General features: G+C 36.9%; 1 protein-coding gene across 2 annotated transcripts in view; it reads right to left on the bottom strand.

The window, feature by feature from the left end:
• MAP4K3 (mitogen-activated protein kinase kinase kinase kinase 3) overlaps positions 1-20698 on the bottom strand; it is a 188317-nt gene that overhangs the window by 7778 nt on the left and 159841 nt on the right. For both annotated transcript variants that reach the window (XM_003262766.3, XM_003262767.3), the window contains 7 exons: positions 15148-15208; positions 14949-15066; positions 9873-9931; positions 7846-7949; positions 3580-3751; positions 1501-1569; positions 1330-1422 (listed from right to left, as the gene is read on the bottom strand). In XM_003262766.3, coding sequence (XP_003262814.1) covers positions 1330-1422; positions 1501-1569; positions 3580-3751; positions 7846-7949; positions 9873-9931; positions 14949-15066; positions 15148-15208 — 676 coding nt within the window. The remainder of the gene's footprint in view (positions 1-1329; positions 1423-1500; positions 1570-3579; positions 3752-7845; positions 7950-9872; positions 9932-14948; positions 15067-15147; positions 15209-20698) is intronic.

Raw genomic sequence — 20698 nt, 5'->3', positions numbered from 1 at the left:
TATTATAATCATTTGTTTGTTGGATGAATGACATTCTAGTTGGGAGAATGTAGAAAACAGAACCAGGAATAAGACAATGAACTAACTGCCTTTAGCCTTACCCTCTGCTAATATACACACATGCAAATATCTTTCATTTTACTGATAAGGAACACCAGAAAAAGTGTGCCTAGTTAAATATTAATCACCATTCATTTTCCCAGCACTATCCTATATAAGATAATTTTCACCTTATTTTCCCTGAATGTAGTCATTTAAAAATATTGATTCTGTCAGAAATCCTTTTCGAGAAAAAAACTCCTATTAAGCAAAATGTGAGAATGACAAGAAGAAACTTCCACATACTTAAAATTCTCTGATCAGCAGACACAACAGCCAAAACATAATCTGGTATAATGAGTACTAAATTTTAAAGTACTTATAGAAAAACCCTATAGGAGTCTGGAGGAAATGGGAACTCAAAACTATGTTATAAGAAATGATATTATTTCAAGGCCGGGCGCGGTGGCTCACGCCTATAATCCCAGCACTTTGGGAGGCCGAGGCGGGTAGATCATGAGGTCAAGAGTTCGAGACCAGCCTGGCCAACGTAGTGAAACCCCATCTCTACTAAAAATACAAAAATCAGACAGGCGTGGTGGTGGGTGCCTGTAATCCCAGCTACTTGGGAGGCTGAGGCAGGAGAATCACTTGAATCCGGGAGGCAGAGGTTGCAGTGAGCCAAGACTGCACCACTGCACTCCAGCCTGGGCAGCAGAGAGATTCCATCTCAAAAAAAAAAAAAAAAAAAAAAGAAACGATATTATTTCTTACAAGGAAGATAACATTATCTACACTACAGTTATTAAACTATTTTAGAGAATGTGTAAGAATGAAGGCTGATAGTGACCTCATATTTATTATATCCTCTATTTTTATTTTACTTTTGGAGACAAGAGTCTCGTTCTGTCACCCAGGCTGGAGTGCAATGGCACGATCTCAACTCATCACAACCTCCCCTTCCCAGGTTCAAGTGATTCTCATGCCTCAGCTTCCTGAGTAGCTCGGACTTACAGGCACGTGCCAGCACGCCTGGCTAATTTTTGTATTTTTACTAGACATGGGGTTTCACCATGTTGGCCAGGCTGGTCTTGAACTCCTGGCCTCAAGTGATCCACCCACCTTGGCCTCCCAAAGTGCTGGGATTACAGGCATGAGCCACCATGCCCAGCCATATCCTCTATTTTAAAAAAAGAGTCCTTAATAATATCAATCTTTAATTTTGGATAATCAGCAGATAAATTATTTTAAGGAGTTCATAATGCAAAGAATTATAAAACTTTGACTTACCTATTGATTCAATCTGGAAATCAAAGGTGAGTTCTGATGATAATTTCCTGCTAGATTTTAATCTTCCTTGGAGATTTACTATTTTTATACAACCTAGAGGAAAAAAAGTCACTCAGAAACTAAGATAAAAGAAGTCTTATTAAAGTAAGACATTCATAAATAAAAACTTACAGTCCAAGCACACAAGGATAGTATCTCTCTCCAGTTGGGTTACATGAGTAACATTTGTCTGTGGGGTATCTACAACACAAACAAATTTTGGTAAACCTAGAGAAACTGTGATACTTAAAAGCATGAAAACATTTAAGAAAAACAATTCTGAGGATAACAGTACTTGAAATGGCTATGTCTTTTGTAATACACATGTAGGGACTGAGCCAGGTTATGTGGGTTTAAATGCTGATGCAAGTGCTAAACAATTAAGTGCTCAACAGAGCATATGTTGGCTGTTGTCAATACTACGGTAATGCGGAACACATGGATACAGAATGCCGACTGCACTAGAAAACAAACTATACTTAAAATATCCTATAATGCAACTTTTCCTCTTTTAAAAACCAAATTTTCTATTAGTGGGAGATTTGTAAATACATGTAGTTCTCAAACTATGGTTCCTGTATCAACACCATCAGCATCACCTGGGAATTTACAGAAATGAAAATTGTTTTTTTTTTGAGCCTGCTGCTCAGGCTGAAATGCTGTGGCGCGATCATGGCTCCCTGCAGCCTTGAACTCCTGGCCTCAAGTGACCTTCCCGACTTAGCCTTCTGAGTAGCTGAGACCATAGGTGCATGCCACCATGCCTGGCTAATTAAAAAAAAAAAATTTTAGAGATGGGGTCTTGCTATATTGCCCAGGCTGAGGTTTGTCTATATATGCCTTAAACTATGGTCTTTGTGTCAATCTCATCAGCAACACTTGGGAATTCACAGAAATGAAAATTCTCAGGTCCTATCTAGACCATAAATGAACAGCTCTGGGGGTGGGGCTCAGCAACGTCACAAGTCTCCCAGTGATTCTGATGAATGCTCAAGTCTGGTAATTGCTGCTACATACTACATACTCAATGATCACTCTTACCAATACTCCTAGTAAAGTGATGGAATATGATCAAAAAGGTAACATCACCTCAGGGAGGCAGGGCAACTGGAGTTGTGTAAAATGTAAATTTTCAGGTATACACCATTTAAAAGTACATAAAATACTTAAAATTTCTGAGAGTTATGAAATGTTAAGTACCCAAGTTTTGTTTTAAATGTTTCCTATGTTAATATGCATTTTGTATTCATTTTCATATTAATGAACATAAAACAATTTGATGCATGTAAAATTCTCTAAAAAGGAAATGTGAAACATATAAAATGAAAAGTATTATCAAAATATTAAAAATATTTGAGTCTATATAAATTATTTCCCTTTGAAGAAAAAAAGTGCTTTAATTGGCATTCAATTTGTAATATTAATTTAATTATTTCCAAGAAAGATTCATGCAAGTATGACTTTATGGGTTACCTACACACAGTGTCCTTCGAGAGACACTGTTATTTAAAATACATATCACCAAAATCAAATAACAACCCAGGTGTATACCTCATTTTATAGTAAGAGGTGTGTTCATGCACAACTGTTTATTAGTGTATACCAAATATACATACCAATAATATACAAAGGACTTTGAGGATCAGATCCTTATATTCATTTCTAAATAAAAAAACTGGTGTATGTGCTCTCAGTATCATGTTTTGGCAACGTTTGCTTGACTTAGTTGGTTAGTTAGAGACAGGATCTCATTCTGTCACCCAGGGTGGAGTACAATGGTGCGAACATGGCTCACTGCACCCTTGACCTCCTGGGCTCAAGTAATCCTCCCATCTTGGCCTCCCTGGTAGGTGGGACTACAGGCATGCACCACCATGCCCAGCTAACTTACATATATTTTTTATAGAGACAGGGTCTTGCTACATTGCCCAGGCTGTTCTTCAACTCCTGGACTCAAGCGATCCTCTCACCTTGGCCTCCCAAAGTACTGGGATTACCAGCGTGACCCACTATGCCCTGCCTGCCAATGTTTTAAATGTGTCATATGAATTAGCTATTTTAAAGAGAGTAATCTTCCCTTCTTCCAGTTTAGTAATAGTTATTGAAGACTGGCAGTGTATGCAGTTTTTGCTTAATAAGAGATACAGTAAACTTACTACTTGTAAAACCAGCATATGTATTACCCTTAATAATTCCATAAAAATTACAAACCTGATTCTGTAAACCATGAAGAGGTAGAATTTGGATTGACCGTCTCAAATCGAACCACTTGGTTGAAGTCTCTACCTCTACTGACACCAACACAAACTAAAGGGTACTCCTGTTCAGGAACTACCAGCATTTCAAACATTCTAAGTGGACATGGTATAGGAAAATCTATGTGCTAGAGAAAGAAACAAAAATACATTAAACCAAGGAAAATAAAAACCAAATAATTCTATGAGAATAGCATAAAACAGCTTTCTACAATAAAGACTGCATCTTGTCACAGAAATTCAGGTAATGCAGAAAAATCTAAATGTGGACTCTCTTTATAAAGATTTTAGGTTTACCACCGCAAAATATTTTAAAGTTATAATCACATGATTTTAGGACATTAAGGCTGGAAGGGAATTTATGAGTCACGTGTCCAACCCTCTCTTTTCAGAGTTGGAAACTGGGGCCCAGGAACTGGGTGACCAGCCCATCGTCCCCCGGCCTTTGTGGCAGAGTCTCCTGTCTCCCAGTTTGATGCTTCTTCAGTTATACTCCTCTGCCTTCTTAATCAACTGAGTAAACACGGATGAGAGAAGTGAAATGCTAATTAGCAAGAGACACCCCTCTTGTAAGATGTGAACAGAGAAAGTCATAAATTAAAAAAAATTAGCTTCATATCTCAAGTGATTTTATCAAATCAACTCACAGTTATAATACAACCCATTTTAATTTTATATGTTTAAAATTTCTTTTATAGTGCTACAAAGAATAAATTTACGTTTTGAAGGACTGAAAAAATAGATGGAAAACACTAACTTCATTAGTAATCAAGAAATAAAACCACAATGAGATAAATACTATATATACCCACCAGAATGGCTAAAATTAAAAAGAATGACAGTGAATAAGCATCCCAGAGGAGTAAGCAAATGCTCATACAACACTGGTGGTGGGATATAGAGTGGCATAGCCACACTGGTTAACTGCATTATTAATTAATGCTGGATGCAGGCATTCCTTAGGATCTTGCGAAATACTCCTAGGTATACATTCTAAAGAACACATACACAAGAGACAAATGCAAAACAGATAAAATTATAGCATATTCACAAAATAAAAAATTATATATAAAGAACTGAAAAATGAATAAACTATAGCTATGTCCAGCAACTATACAAATATAATGTTGCACAAAAAAGCCAGACACAAATGAACATATACTTCATAATTCCACTTAAATACTGTTGAAAAATTAAATAAAATTAGTTCTAATGTTTAGGGATATGTGCTTAGATAGTAAAAAAGAGAAAAAAAGTAAGAACTTTCTAGGTTTCCTTTGTAAAAAAGAGGTAGGGAGCTGACTAAAAGGGAGGATGACAAAGGGAATTCTAAAATTTTTCTCCACAAATTTTTTTTTTTTAAATACCACTCTCATGCATATTTTATTTAGTTCATTCTTATATATTTTATATTTTTGTTGCTTTTATAAACTGGCTGTGTTTTCACTGTATTTTCCAAATGGTTATTGCTAGCATTTAACGAAGCTACTGGATTTGTTTTCTTTTTAATCTGGCAACTCATAAATTCTAAAGAAAAGTAAAAGGTGCAACGGGGGATATCTAACAGGTAGTTTTAAAGTGTTGGAAGACACAAAATGGTACTTGTGGCTGGAATGTGAGGCTCTGTGTTCACCTGCTGTTCCCACATTCCTTCCTTCCCTGTGGCTGCTAAAGTGCCTCCATTCCACGGGCACAGACACTTCATCAGTATTCTCCAAACCTCTTTTCTAGGAGCTTTCCCATTACCTTGGGGCACATGCTTTTGATAAAATCTGTCATTTTTAATAAGGTACAGCAACTTAAATAATTATCTTTGAAATAAAGAGCAACGAAGCAGAAAAAAAACCAGTGCTTCCGATTAAAGATGCATCTTTAAACTTTTACAGTTTAAACACAGAAACAATGCTTTAAAAAAAAAAAACCAACAGATTTTGACTACTTCTACATTGCTTCCAATAATAACTAAGCAATTTGTGTAAGTCATTAACAGAAGGGAATTCATGTCTAATAGTTTTAAATCCAATTGCTATTGTCCTTGAGGGCAGCAACTGTATCTAATATATTTTTGTCTCTCTAGTAAATAACACAGTGCCTCGCCTGCCTAAATAGGTACATTATGTTTGCTGGAGAGATCTTTAATTTTTAACTTTCATTTACAATGAAAATGCAGTCAAGGCCGGGCGTGGTGGCTCACGCCTGTAATCCCAGCACTTTGGGAGGATGAGGCAGGTGGATCACCTGAGGTCAAGAGTTTGAGACCAGCCTGGCCAAGATGGTGAAACCCCATCTATACTAAAAATACAAAAATTAGCTGGGTGTCTGTAATCCCAGCTACTCGGGAGGCTGAGGCAGAGAATTGCTTGATCCTGGGAGGTCAGGTTGCAGTGAGCTGAGATCACGCCACTGCACTCCAGCCTGGACAACAGAGTCAGACTCCGCCTCAAAAAAAAAAAAACAAAAAAAGCAGTCTAATGATGCAAAAACTGTCAGAAATGTCATTAGGAGGAAACAAGAATATAGAAAGCATAACAATGTTTTTGAATACATCTGATCAAGGGTTATAGTACATAAACATCATAAATACTGATAGAAATAATGTTAAATATGGAGACAAAATATACATATAGAAGTCTTGACACAGAGAGACACAGAAAGGAAAGCTAGGTTAAGATTAAGGAAGGTAGGCAAACATTATAGCTCAGAGAGTTTAAGGAAAGGGAGAAGAGTGATTAAAATCTTGATGGAGTAGTATTGTACCACAGGTTTACTATCTCAGAATGCTGGTAACAGGCCTCATTAGAGCCAGGCCAAGCAGCCTGGTGCCATCTACCGGGAAAAGAGAAGCCATGGATGGGTAATTTTTAAGCGTCCTATGTCTTCAAAGTATATATTCCCTCCTGCATGCTCTTGACACGGACAATTCCTCTAATAGAGAAAAGCGTCTTTCATTATGTATTAGGATAAATGGTTTAACATATTAGATAACATAAAATTCATTCATACCAGGTTAATCAGTATATCAGTATATAAGAATAACAGATATGATGAAACATTTTCATTTTGATAGCGGTTAGGAATGAAAATAATAGGAAGGACATATTTAAAATAGACTAAAGAAAGAGAGAAAAAAGATAGGAAAGGAAGGGGTTGCTGAAAAACTGTGTAGACTTTACCATTCCATCTTGGATAGAGCAATCTTTTGTCAAATAAACAAGAACAAAGAGGAGCTGAGAACAAAACAATTTTTGCCATAAATGGGCTGTATTCAGTAGTTCTGCTTTAGACAACTTACAAGGCTATTTTCCCCTGAGCTTTCAGTTTAAATAATTTTTGTTTCAGTGCATTTACCTGTGATATTAATACTTAAATAGGTTTCAAATTCTTGAAACTATATTTTCATCTGTTTAGCCCTAGTTAATCTTGAGGTTAAAACTGATAGGAAAACGAAAACTAGACTTCTTAGTCACTTACAGGATTTTAAACAACAGGGAGTCAATACTTTAAACATTTTAATACTATAAAATTTAGGAAGAACCCCATTCCAGCTATATTCTGACTCTAATTTCTACTGAGATCAAATGCACATGAAATAAGACCACTTAGTCCATATATAATAGCATGGAAAACAACTTGAAAAATTCATTTGGTATTTTCTTGATGTAATTAACTGAGCCTGTACTTCACACATTTTAAGTTAGTTTTTCCTTAAATGTAAGTTACAGATGAGTAATAGTAAATATTTTAAAAATTATTCATTAATTAAATTATTCTAGAAAAACTTAAGCAAAAAAAAAAAAAATCTGTGGAAAGGCCTGGGTAAATTAAAAACAACTTGTTTCCCCATCATTATGGTTATCCCTAGTTCTCCTAGGCCAAACTACAACCTGTATGTTGTTTTCAGCAGTGATGGAGGTCAACCAGAGAGTATATTCAAAACATTTCACTGATCTTTTAGTACTTCCTGTTTCTGCCATCAGGCTGTGTATGTGAGATACTATTTCCAGCTCCCCATCGCCATACCCGTGTATTTCTCTAGTCTCTTATAAAACTTCTACTAGGCCAATTAAGTTCCTAACAATTGGGCAGATTTTCACAACCCTGCCATATTATCTAAAATCATTAAATTAACTTGCAAATTAACTGAAAAAAATGTTTCTTTAAAGAACAGTAAGGGTGACAAGCTTTTATAGTAAGAATAAGATAGTTTGACTTTTATGCTTACCTTAATTAACATAAATTTCTGCATTGGTTCAACCCATTCTAACAGAACAATGCTAGTCTGAAGTGCTCCACATAGGTATTTATGGCCCGTGTAAGGATTTCTTACTGTTAAAGCAAAAATATAAATGAGTTCTCTTATAAAACCAAGTCCTTACAACAATAATTGCATGCTCAAAAAAACAAAAAACAAAACTAAACATAAAACAAAATCAAAAGCTGGTTGCCAGTTCGGTTCCTTAATTAGAGGGCCGGGTGAAAAAAATACTGTTTCAGGTAATAGCAGGAAATGCCCTCTTAACTTGTAGGATTTTTATTTGTATGCACAAATGAAACTGCTGGTTATAATGAGGCTGTGGGGTAGAAGGAAGGACTTTTGGTCTTATGACGGCAGGAAAATTACCTGAGGTGGCAACATTCTGATAAAAGGGTCAAAGTAAATTTGGGAAGAAGTTGTCAAACTCGTAAGATACAACACATTCAGGTGGTTCACAAGGTGCTTTTGGTGGTAATGCTCAGAGGCAATAATGTTTTGTTTCTGAAAATAAAACACTTGTCCATCTTCCCCCTTTTGATTAAATTCTTATGGTCATTAGAAAACATCACAGATATTAATCAAACCTTAAAATACTGATTTACAAATAATAAAATTGAATTATCTCAGGTTTTGAAATTTTCTTCTGGTTATAAACCAGAAGAAGTAAAGTAAATATATGTGAAGTAACTATATTTGGAATAAAGATAAAAAAATTGAACTGTGAAAAGGGGAACAGCAGTAAAATTCACAAACTTCACATAGATTTGAAATATTTAAATGGCAGAGGAGGTGAACGGCAAAACTGTCCCGCCAAAGAAAACAGAAAAGTCTATATAGGAAATTCTTTCCTATAATTAACTTTTCCTAAAAACCTGCCCCTTTGTACTCAGGTAGAGTCAAGTCAGTCTGCTGGAAGTTCTTACAGATTCAACCACCATGTCTAAACCCAACCTTGTCCTCCTCTTTTGCTCTAAACCAGCTGTTCTTGCTTCCTGTTAACAACACTTGCCCTTCTGCCAGTCTTTTGGGTTTGAGGCCTCAGTCATCTCTGACATCTTTTCCCTTCACACCCAGCCACTCCTTCCTTGCTATTTGCACTGCTACTGCTCTAGCACAAGACTTCCTTCCTTACTTATTGCACAGTAATAAGTATATGCTCACACAAGGCCAATGGCTCACACTCATCTGCCACTCTCCTTTCTATAATCTGTATCCAGCTAAGCGAATAGTCAGCATTTATTATGTAAGCTTTATGATTTTTTTTGCCTCCACGTTATGTCATTTCTTCTGTTTGAAATGGCCTCTGCATCTATTCAGTTCAAATCTGAATCTGCCTTATTTTGAGGCCTAGCCCAAATGCCACCTTCTTCGGTAAGCCTATGCTTAGAGTCCTTTCCACACTATACTTTGTGGTATAATGACTCATGTGTTTATCGTCCCTTTTATAATAATAGTAACTTAAGGGAAAGAAATCATTTTTTGCTCTGGCTACACGCAAATAGAACAACTAATTGTTATAAGGGTGGGGGAAGAATTTAGATGAGAGGAAGGTGAACATAAAAATACATGCCAAAGGAATAAATGCCATCTCACAAGCCATTGCTAAGCAGAATGGTGAATGGTATGTAACAGGACCCTTGGAAAACAGGGTGTGATAAAATGTGGTAAAAAAAAAAAAAAAAAAAAAAAAAAAAAGTCATACTACTTTCTCCATTTACCTAGGCAATAAATTATTTGTTTAGCAAATAATTTTTTTGCTAATAAATATTTATCTGCAAATAAATTATTTGCAAGGTACTATGTATTAGGCTTAGTCTACACAGAGATGAAATGGCCAAGAAATTTGTTCTACTTAAGGGGGAAAAATAAAGTATTACTGGCAGAATGCCCTGGGGTAGTACTGTTTATGCCAGATTTTACAATGAGTCTCATGGGGTTTTCTTAGTTGCCCTGTGAAGCAAGAGAGCTATAATGCTATTGGACAGTTTACTTACCAACACAACACTTCTGGCACCATTTGGTTTCAGGGATTTTTGCTGATACAGAAAATTTCCTAAATGTAAATAAAAGTGAGTATATAATACATGTAGGCAAACTTACTATGTGAAAAAGCTACTGTTATAGATCAGTGCAGAAAGGATGAGTTCAAAACTGGTGCTGACATACTAGGTCATCTATTAAAATTAGAATAAAAAGGCCGGGTGCCATGGCACATGCCTGTAATCCCAGCACTTTGGGAGGCCGAGGTGGGCGGATCACAAGGTCAGGAGTTCGAGACCAGCCTGGCCAACATAATAAAACCCCGTCTCTACTAAAAATACAAAAAAATTAGCCAGGCATGGTGGTGCATGCCTGTAATCCCAGCTACTCAGGAGGCTGAGGCAGGAAAATCGCTTGAACCCAGGAGGCGGAGGTTGTGGTGACCCGAGAGCACACCATTGCACTCCAGCCTGGGCAATAACAGCAAAACTCTGTCTCAAAAAAAAAAAAAAAAAAAGAATAAATTGGATCCCTTTCTCATGGCCCCCAATCAGATCAGTTCCAAATGGGTTAAGGGTTTAAATATGAAAACAAAGTATAGACATCTACAGAAATGTATGACCTTGGGATTTAAGAAAATACAAAAAGAACAAATCATACAGGAAAATGCTGTTACATTTTAATTGGCTTTTTTTCCCCCACTGATTCAACCCTAGCACCTCAAACTACAGGTGGCAGTCAATTATTGAATTAGTAACTTTGGTTTACCAAAAGATATCACTGAGAAAGTGAAAAGATAAGCCAAAAACTGGAGAAAGATATTTTTAGTACATGTAATAAATTTACATGTACTGCAAAAAGTTGTCTTATTATAACAATTTGTGATGAACTTCTTTTTTAGAAATCTTTGTTTCTCTTTTCAGGAAAAGTGGGATACAGGTGTTCTGCAAAGGCGCTATAGGTGTTTTGCAAACATCTGACTCGAATTTAAAGATAAAAATCAATTCTGAATTTTTTTAAAACTACAATTTAAAAACTACACATACATTCAAATGTCTTTTAAAATGTAATATAATAAAGACTGTTGGTGCATCAAATTGTAAAAACCTCAAATTAAACCCACTTCTGTACATACTTTTTATTATTAAATTTTATTTTATTTTTTGGACAAAGTCTCACTCTGTCGCCCAGGCTGGAGTGCAAGGGCGTGATCTTGGCTCACTGCAATCCCCGCCTCCCAGGTTCAAGCAACCCTCCTGTCTCAGAACGCCGAATAGCTGGGACTATGGTGCCTGCCATCACACTTGGCTAATTTTTGTATTTTTAGTAGAGACGGGGTTGTGCCACTTTGCCCAGGCTGGTCTCGGACTCCTAAGCTCAGGTGATCCGACTGCCTCGGCCTCCCAAAGTGCTGGGATTACAGGTGTGAGCCACTGTGCCCGGCTAAAGATTTTTTCTTTTTTTTTGAGACAAAGTCTCGCTCTGCCACCCATGCTGGAATGCAGTGGCTTGACCTCAGTTCACTGCAACCTCCGCCTCCCAGGTTCAAGTGATTCTCCTGCCTCAGCTTCTCAAACAGCTGTGATTACAGGCATCAGCCACCACACCCTGCTAATTTTTGTATTTTTAGTAGAGACGGGGTTTCGACATGTTGGCCAGGCTGGTCTTGAACTCCTGACCTCAAGTGATCTGCCTGCCTTGGCCTCCCCCAAAGTGCTGGAATTACAGGTGTGAGCAACTGTGCCTGACTTCTACAAACATTTAAACTCTTTTTTTTTTTTTTAAATAATTTTTATAACAAAGAGATTTCACCGTGTTGCCCAGGCTAGTCTCAAATTCCTGAGGCTCAAGTAATCTGCCAAAAGTGCAGCCTCCTTAAAGTGCTGGGATTACAGGCATGAGCCACTTAAACTTAAATGTGTAAATTTGCCAAAGATTAGATAGATGCCAGTGCTCTGTACAAGTCTTTTTTTAGTTGTACAATTTTATATAAAATTGTATAGCACATGTGTGATGTTCAATGCAATTCCAAACAAGCTCAGAACAATTTTCCTGATGGATGTTCTTATAACCATACAATTGGCAACTGAGTGATAATCAAGCATAAATACAATATTAAAAAATATAATATTGCAGTACTGTAATTTTAACCCTTAATACATTTTCTATATTGACCTATTTATGAAAAACTATAATTTTAGCTTCATTTACTGAGTCCTTACTATGTGCCATGCATTTTAGACATCTGTGTCATTCAGTCCCTCCAATAAAGAGGTAGGTTACAGCATAGAAATCTGAAGCTTAGATTTTTGCTCAGGTCTTTTTTTTTTTTTTTTTTTTGGAGACAGGGTTTCACTCTGTTGCCCAGGATGGAGTGCAGTGGCTCAATCTTGGGTCACTGCAACCTCTGCCTCTTGGGTTCAGGCAATTCTCCTGCCTCAGCCTCCCAGGTAGCTGGAACTACAGGCTGTATCAATTTAAATGAACATTATTTGGAGTGTGCAAGGTAAGCTGTTAAAAACTTAACTCTTTTTAAGTACTTGTCTTTGTGAATCAAAACGTTTTTCACTTGTGACAGCTAAACAATGATACAGAATTTATTCAATGTTGAAGCACTGAATGACTACAATGGCAATCTAGAATATTCTGATTACAATTTTCTGGTTAAAACACCTCATTGTACCCTTGACTAACTTTATATTAGGAAAAGTTTTACATTATAACTTATAATTATAAAAATGTCCCTTCCATATACATTGGAGTTTAATGCAGCTTAAAATAAAACAAAACAAAAACTCCCCACACTCTTAACGAATCTGCTTTGAACCAAAGTGCTTTTTACAGTTAAAAAAAAATCTGAACCAAGCTCCTGACAGATTTCAGCTAGCAAAAAGTTTAATGTTCCTGTCCACACTTGTGAACTTGTCTCCTAGCTCCTAAAGCTAACTTAGGGGTTAAAACACTGAACTAGTCAAAACCCAGGAGGATTAACTGCCAAGTTCTGAAAGACCATAGGGATGACTACCACACAAACAGAAATCAACTATTAAGTATGGCTGTGAACTAAGGATTTCAAAAACTTTTCATTGAAATGTTTTAAAAATTTAATTAATGTTCTATAGTGATCTATAGACTTGCCTTAATTTTAGTCATGATTTTATGAAAGGCAATACGACTTATTTTACCAGCACCCAATTAACTAGAATTCTAAATTAACTGTCTGAATGTATTTAACATAGGATATTTTAGAGTACACTACAAGGCACAGTTCAATTTATCATGCCCAATAATGATGACAAAAGGTCTATTTTTTGAGAGCTTACTAGGTGCTGTGGTAGGTACTTTACATACACGATTTATCATTTTCAAAACAACTCTGCCAGATGAGTATATAGGTTCCATTTACAGCTGAATACATGTGGAGAGGTTATATAATTTATTCAAGGTCCTATACCTACTAAGTAAATGATACAACTGTACTTGAATTCCAAAGCTTATGCTTTACTAAAAATGGATTACAATATGGTACAATGAGTATCCATCTTCAGAATGAGAACCATGAGGCTCTTTATCGTCAGACTAAGACACTCAGTAGAGGTTTAAGTTGTGCTCACAGTATGGCAGAAGAAATGGTATGAGTAAACATATATAAAATATTATCATGCTAAAAGGGTTTTTAGGTTTCCTGCCAATAAGTGAGAGAATTAAAAGATTTTGTAGTAATTATTAGATAATGAAACTGAAGAAAGTGGGAAGGATATATTTGTGGCTACTATTAAAAAAAACTAAAGATTGACTATAATAAAATCCCTGAAATAATAACCTGGATGTGAAATACCCTTAGAGCTGAACACATGGGGAAATGTTGTGTAATTTATCCAAGGTCCCATATCTACTAAGTGAATGATCCAGGACTGAAATTCAACTTTACTTGAATTCCAAAGCTTATGCTTTACTAAAAATGAATTATAATATGGTACAATGAGTACCTATATTCAGCGTAGGTAAAATCATACCATATGGAAACTCCTTAAAGGAAGAGACTATATCTTATTCAATTTTGTCTCATCTATACATGGGACATTTCATACACATTTGGTGTATTCAGTAAAATCTGGAAGAAACGAACACAGTTAAAAGCAAATAAGCTAAAAAGGTCTCTCTTGAGAACAGCAGATTCTCCAGGTACTTGAAAATTAAGGTTTTATGTTAGTTGCTTTACAACAAATATCATAAAAAAGAATAGTCATAAAGTTTTTGTAAAATACAATTTATATCAGAGTTAGAAAATCTTTCAGTCAATAAAGAGGTCCAATATTATATTAAACAACGAAAGAACAGAGCATAATAACAAATTACTGAAAGTAGAAAGGCAAAACCCCTCAACTTCAAACTAATTATCTTCTAATGCAAAACACTGAGACACGGTCTTGCTTTGTTACCCAGGCTGGAGTGTAGTGGCACGATCATAGCTCACTGCAGTCTCAACCTCCAGGGCTCCAGTGACCCTCCCACTTCAGCCTCCTGAGTCGCTGGAACCACAGGATCGAGCCACCATGCCTGGCTATTTTTTAAAAAATATTTTTTGTAGAGATAAGGTCTTGCTATGTTGCTCAGGCTGGTCTTGAACTCCTAGCCTCAAGCCATCTTCTGGCCTCAGCCTCTCAAAGTATTGGGATTACAGGCATGAGCCACCATGCCAGGTTGCAAAAACACTTTTCAATAAATCATTTTGATTTTCTAGGTATAGAAGCTTTGAGAAAAATTTTATAAAGTTAAAACATATGTCAAAAGCAAAGGCACTAAATGCAATGTAAAATTACGGCAAAGTACAAGAAAAAAACTAGTTTTAAACTTGCAGAAAAAGAATAAAAAATTCAGAGGAAAATGTCTGATATAATTCGAAAGTATAAAGTAGAAAAATTTTAGAACAAGAGTGTGATCAATAAGCACTTGTTAAAGTATATTACTTATTTTTTTTTGTCATGATTTCTATTAACCCAAACTGAGTGCTTTTTCACTTTCTGTAGCATAGATATTTATGGGAATGAACTGTTAATATCATATTGCCTCTAAGGATGTACCCTTACCTTGGCAGTATTCTGTCAGGGAGTTTGTGTGCTGGAATAGCAACAGGTAACTTTTGCATTTGTCTTGCATAATCAAAAAGCCCCGGTAAATTATGGGAATAAAGCTGAGAAGCTTTACCTATAAAGAAAAACAGATATGACATAAAAGCTAATAATAAATAGTAACAATTGTAAGGTATTTAAAAACTAAAATACTTACCAGATATTGATAGCAAGCAATTGTTCATTACATACAACCATGTACACCTTCGAGGGAATAGCTGATTAAAAAAAGGCACAAAGTTTACAAAGAATAATACATAACAGCAATGTAAATCTGTACACAGTAATCATGTAAGCTGTCATATCTATAGGTCAGTTCTTTAAAAAGTAAGTTATTTTTAACATAAATTAACTTTATCAAGGATTCAAAACAAGATGATATACATACATACATATTTATGTGAGAGAAAAAATAAATTAGGCTAATTTTAGCCTAAACACGATATGATCAGCTCAAGTCTCCCTTATGATTAAGGGCTATGTAACCCCAAACTATGCAGGGAATAAGACCATTTTCAAACAACATCTATTCCTTTATTTTGGTTCTGGGGTTGAATAATTAAGATTCTCCTGTCTACTCCTCCCAAAATAGACTTATCTAGGCATAATATGCATTCTAGGGTGTATGATACAGGAAAAAGCATCATGGTGTAGTGGAACACAGGATACAGAAACACTAGGTATGGAGGGAAAAAAAGGCTGAGACAGAAGATGATGAAAACTCATAAATCACAAAGGAGATATATATATATATATATATATGAAATTCATTACTAAAATTTAGTACCATAAGAACTAAGAGGCATCTCTGGAAGCCTGAAAGTGGTGACAATTTAGAGCAAAGAAAAGGGAACTTCATGGAACACAATCTATATATTTTTAAAAAATACTCTCATTAAGACATTTCGTTATGCGTATCAGTGGTTTTTAAATGGTCTTTGGACCAGCAGCATCAGCAACACCTGGGCACATGGTAGAAATGTAAATTCTTGGACCTCACCCCAGACCTACTGAAGCAAGAAGTTCTGAAGGAGGACCCAGCAATCTATGGTTTAACTAGGCCTCCAAGTAATTCTGAGGCGGACTCAAGTTTGAGAGCCACTGATGTACATAATTAAGCATCTGATTTAACAATCTTTGTTGCTGGGTTTGCTCTGGCAATTCCTACAACTAAGTTACCCCAAAACTGATTGAGATGAGAGAAGGTAATAGAGAGGACGCAGGAGTGAATGATGAAACACATCAAGGCCTCTAAGGACATTACTTTATGGAAACACAGCCATAATAATGGGACTGAATAACTAAAAGAGAAAAGGTAATAATAAAAGGGAGGAGAAACAAAGTAACATTTTAATAAAAATTTTATTTCATTTACTGGGAAAATGTACTTACATAAAATAACCAATTTCTCCAAACAACTAAAATGTGGCATTGCCAATACAGTTTTTTAATTTGTAAAATGTGCCTATACCTGTGCCTCAGATAGAGAAGATATCAACATCCATTTCCTACTTTCTGCTTTTCACAAAAAATTCACAACAAAATTGGGACTTCATTGGCTATACTGAAAAAATCAGGCAGAGAAGGGGCAATGACTTATTCCAGACCACATATCAGTACATGTTATCAAAGTAGCAAGATACAGATTTTTATTTAATTCAGTGTTGAACTGGGTTTTCATACACATATCCACTAAAAAAGTATCTAATACCACATCTATGGTTTACTATAAAATTATATACTTGCAAATATAAGTAGGTTTGCTTATTTAATATAAACATATATAAAGTAGCAAGACAAGACACAAATTCCTTTCATATTTTCAACATAGGGACAATGAAAAGGTATTTATGTATAGTTTTATTTAAAAAGTACTGGATTTCATTTTGAATTTTTTTTTTTTTTGAGATGGAGTCTCGCTGTGTCACCCAGGCTGGAGTGCAGTGGCGCCATCTCCGCTCACTGCAAGCTCCGCCTCCCAGGTTCATGCCATTCTCCTGCCTCAGCCTCCTGAGTAGCTGGGACTACAGGCGCCTGCCACCACGCCTGGCTAATTTTTTTTTGTATTTTTAGTAGAGACGAGGTTTCACCGTGTTAGCCAGGATGGTCTCGATCTCCTGAACTTTTGATCCACCCACCTCGGCCTCCCAAAGTGCTGGGATTACAGGCGTGAGCCACCGCGCCCGGTCCTGAATTTTCATTTTTAACAACTTTTACAACTCTAAAGCTTTACTGGATTTTCAATGCTTTCTTCCTTTCGTGAGTTAGGTTCTAGGTGAAATGATCAGTTTAATAAATAAGAATATAACAGTTAAGAAGGGTAGCTTCTATATTCTGCCTAGACTCATGCACCTGTTTTATCAACGACTCTGTGTGATCTTGGGTAATTTACTGAATCGCTGTCTCAGTGTTCTTATCTGTAAAACAGAGTATCTGTATCTCATAGAGCTGTATGGTAATTAAACAAGATTACTCCTTGTAAAGTACTTAGAAGAGTGCTGAGTACTGAATAAATGTTAGCTATAAATAATAAAAGCAGATAAAAAATTTTAAATCAGGACCCTGATTTGTGTCATCTTCTCACTTTTCAGAATTTTCCCCTATCTAGTAGGCTTATGCCCCCCGGTTTCCTCTAAAGTCTAGAGAAAACCAACCTAATCATCAATTTCACAGTAAGATGAAAAATTCAGGCTCCACATATACAAATTCTTTACTCTTACAGGCTCCCTCTAGGAGGGAAAAATGTTTCCTTTGAAGGGCAATGTTTCAAAAAAAAAAATTACTCTAGAATGTAATTCAAATGCTAAAGCAACTAAGAAGGGAAGGTATTGCAGACTGGGGCTAGGTGTGGTTGATGGGGGCCTTCTCTTAAGAGTCCTGGCCGGGCCTGGTGGCTCACACCTGTAATCCCAGCACTGGGTGGGTGAGGCAGAAGGACTGCTTGAGCCCAGAAGTTTGAGACCAGCCTGGGCAACAAAGTGAAATCCCAGTCTCTACAAAATACCAAAAAATTAGCTGGGCATTGTGGCATGTCCCTGTAGTCCCAGCTACTGAGGACGCTGAGGTAGGTCACTTGAGCCCAGGAGGTCAAGGCTGCAGTGAGCTGTGTTCACGCCACTGCCCTCCAGCCTGGGTGACAGAATGAAACCCTGTCTCAAAAAACAACAACAACAACAAAAGAGTTCTTCAAATTAGGTTGATAAATGCTTACTCCACCTATGCATAAAGCTGGCCTTATTCCTTACAATTAATATTGTTGCCAATATTATTTTTGGATATCTCATTATAGCCAATAAAAATATGACCACCTTTGAATTATTTATTTACTAATTATTATAATTACAAGATCCTTTTCCTCCCTTTCCCTGTTCTTAGGCACTTTTCAGCCATTTCACTGTATACCATTTCCAGATTAAAAGATTTACGGTATATCATACAGTTTAGGATCTTGCTAGAAAATTTGATTTAAAAAAATGAAGATGAAAATGTTTAGTCATGAATAAATCATTACTTATATATTTTTCCTTCCATTTTATTTGTAATCAATTTATTTTTATTTTTATTTTGTTTTGAGATGGAGTCTCACTCTGTTGCCCAGGCTAGAGTGCAGTGGTGTGATCTCGGCTCACTGCAACCTCCGCCTCCCGGGTTTAAGTGATTCTCCTGTCTCAGCCTCCTGAGTAGCTGGGACTACAAGTGCACATGACCATGCTTGGCTAATTTTTGTATTTTTAGTAGGGACGGGATTTCACCTTATTTGTTAGGCTGGTGTCAAACTCCTGACCTCAGGTGACCACCCATCTAGGCCTCCCAAAGTGCTGGGATTACAGGCATGAGCCACCACGGCCGGCCTTGTAATCGATTTATATTGATAAAAGAATTAGTCACACATCCCGAAGGCACCCCAAACTCAGTATGACCAAATTGAAAGCATTACCATTCTCTTCAAATCAACACATCCTTCAGTATACTATACTCCATCTTTCTGTTACTGTCATGCACCCAGTCACTCAAGCGGGAAACCTGAAGTTAACCTAGACCTTTCTTCAACCTCCATGTTGAATTGGTCATTCAATTCGGTCAATTCTAGATCTCTGATCTTTCTCTAGGTCCAGCATTTCTCTACAGAAACTATACAATTGGGAGAGAGAATATGGTGAAGTAGTTAAGCACATGGAATCTGGAGCTAGCTTGCCTAGGTTCATATCGTAATCCAGCCACTGAATAGCTGAGGGGTCTTTGGCAAGTTACTAATCCTTTCTGTGCTTTAGTTTTCTCATCCGTGAAATGAGAATATCAATGGTGTCTACCTCTGAGAGATTTCATGAAGACTAAATAATATATGTCAAGCATTTAAAAACACTGCGTGGACACATAGTATGCTTTATGTAAGTATTAGCTATTAATAGCATCATCATTATTATCAGTTTGTAGGTTGTTTTATGATCCTGACTCGTGGGTACTAAATGACAAAAGCTCCCCCCACTCATTGTGACACTCAAAAACATCCCCATACTGGGAGAGAGGAGGAGAGAAATGGGGACTGACCACTAATGATTATGGAGGTTCTTTTGGAGATGACAAAAATGTCCTAAAACTGATGGTGTAATGGCTGCACAATGCTGTGAACATACTAAAAGCCACTGGATTGCACCCTTTAAGTGGGTGAACTGTATGATACGTGAATTATATCTCGATAAAACTGTTTTTCAAAAATATCTTTTCCCCTCTGTTCTCTACCTCTGCCCTGAATTAACACTCTTTTACCATTTGACCATGGTTTCTAGTCTCATCTCTCACCATACTGCAAACAGATATTTCTAAAACACAGGTCTGTTCCATCAGCATGGTACACCAAGCTCTGGTGTCTGGCTTCTGCCTGCCTACCCAGCTCCATCTATTGTTACTATTCTGTACTCCAGTCAAATTGCCCAGTCATTGTTCCCACACTTGCCATGCTATTTCACATCTCTATGCCACCATGCTTATCCTGTCTGTGACAAACTTCTATTCAGCATAATTTAAGGTCCATCTCAAATGCCTCTCCTTCTCATCTCCCCACAGGAGGTGCTGGTGACATCCACCTCTGTGGCCAGTATCTTATACTCATTCCTAATATGACATCTAATACTGAGTGTTGTAGTTACTGGTTTATACATCTGTTTTCCCTATTAGATCATGAGCTTCTCAAGGGTATGGACTAGTCCTGTGAATGTCTTCGGTATCTGGTAATTAGAACATGCTCCATGAAGGTTTTTTTTTGAGATGGAGTTTCACTTTTGTCACCCAGGCTGGAGTGCAATGGCGCGATCTCGGCTCACTGTAACCTCCTCTTCCTGGGTTCAAGCGATTCTCCTGTCTCAGCCTTCGAAGCAGCTGGGATTACAGGCACATGCCACCACGCCCAGCTAATTTTTGTATTTTTAGTAGAGATGGGGTTTCACCATGTTGGCCAGGCTGGTCTCAAACTCCTGACCTCAGGTGATCTGCCTGCCTTGGCCTCCCAAAGTGCTGGGATTACAGGCGTGAGCCACCGTGCCCAGCCTCATGAGGATTTTAAGAATAAAAGATGCTGGGGTGGGGTGGCTCATATCTGTAATCCCAGCACTTGAGGCCAGGAGTTCGAGACCAGCATGGGCAACATGGTGAAACCCTATCTCTACTAAAAACACAAAAATTAGCCAGGCATGATGGCTGACGTCTATAAT

Source organism: Nomascus leucogenys, chromosome 19, assembly GCF_006542625.1.
Source record: "Nomascus leucogenys isolate Asia chromosome 19, Asia_NLE_v1, whole genome shotgun sequence".
NCBI classification, from domain to species: domain Eukaryota; kingdom Metazoa; phylum Chordata; class Mammalia; order Primates; family Hylobatidae; genus Nomascus; species Nomascus leucogenys.
The sequence above is the reverse complement of the archived record's forward strand: the minus strand, read 5'-3'. Positions and strand labels throughout refer to the sequence as shown.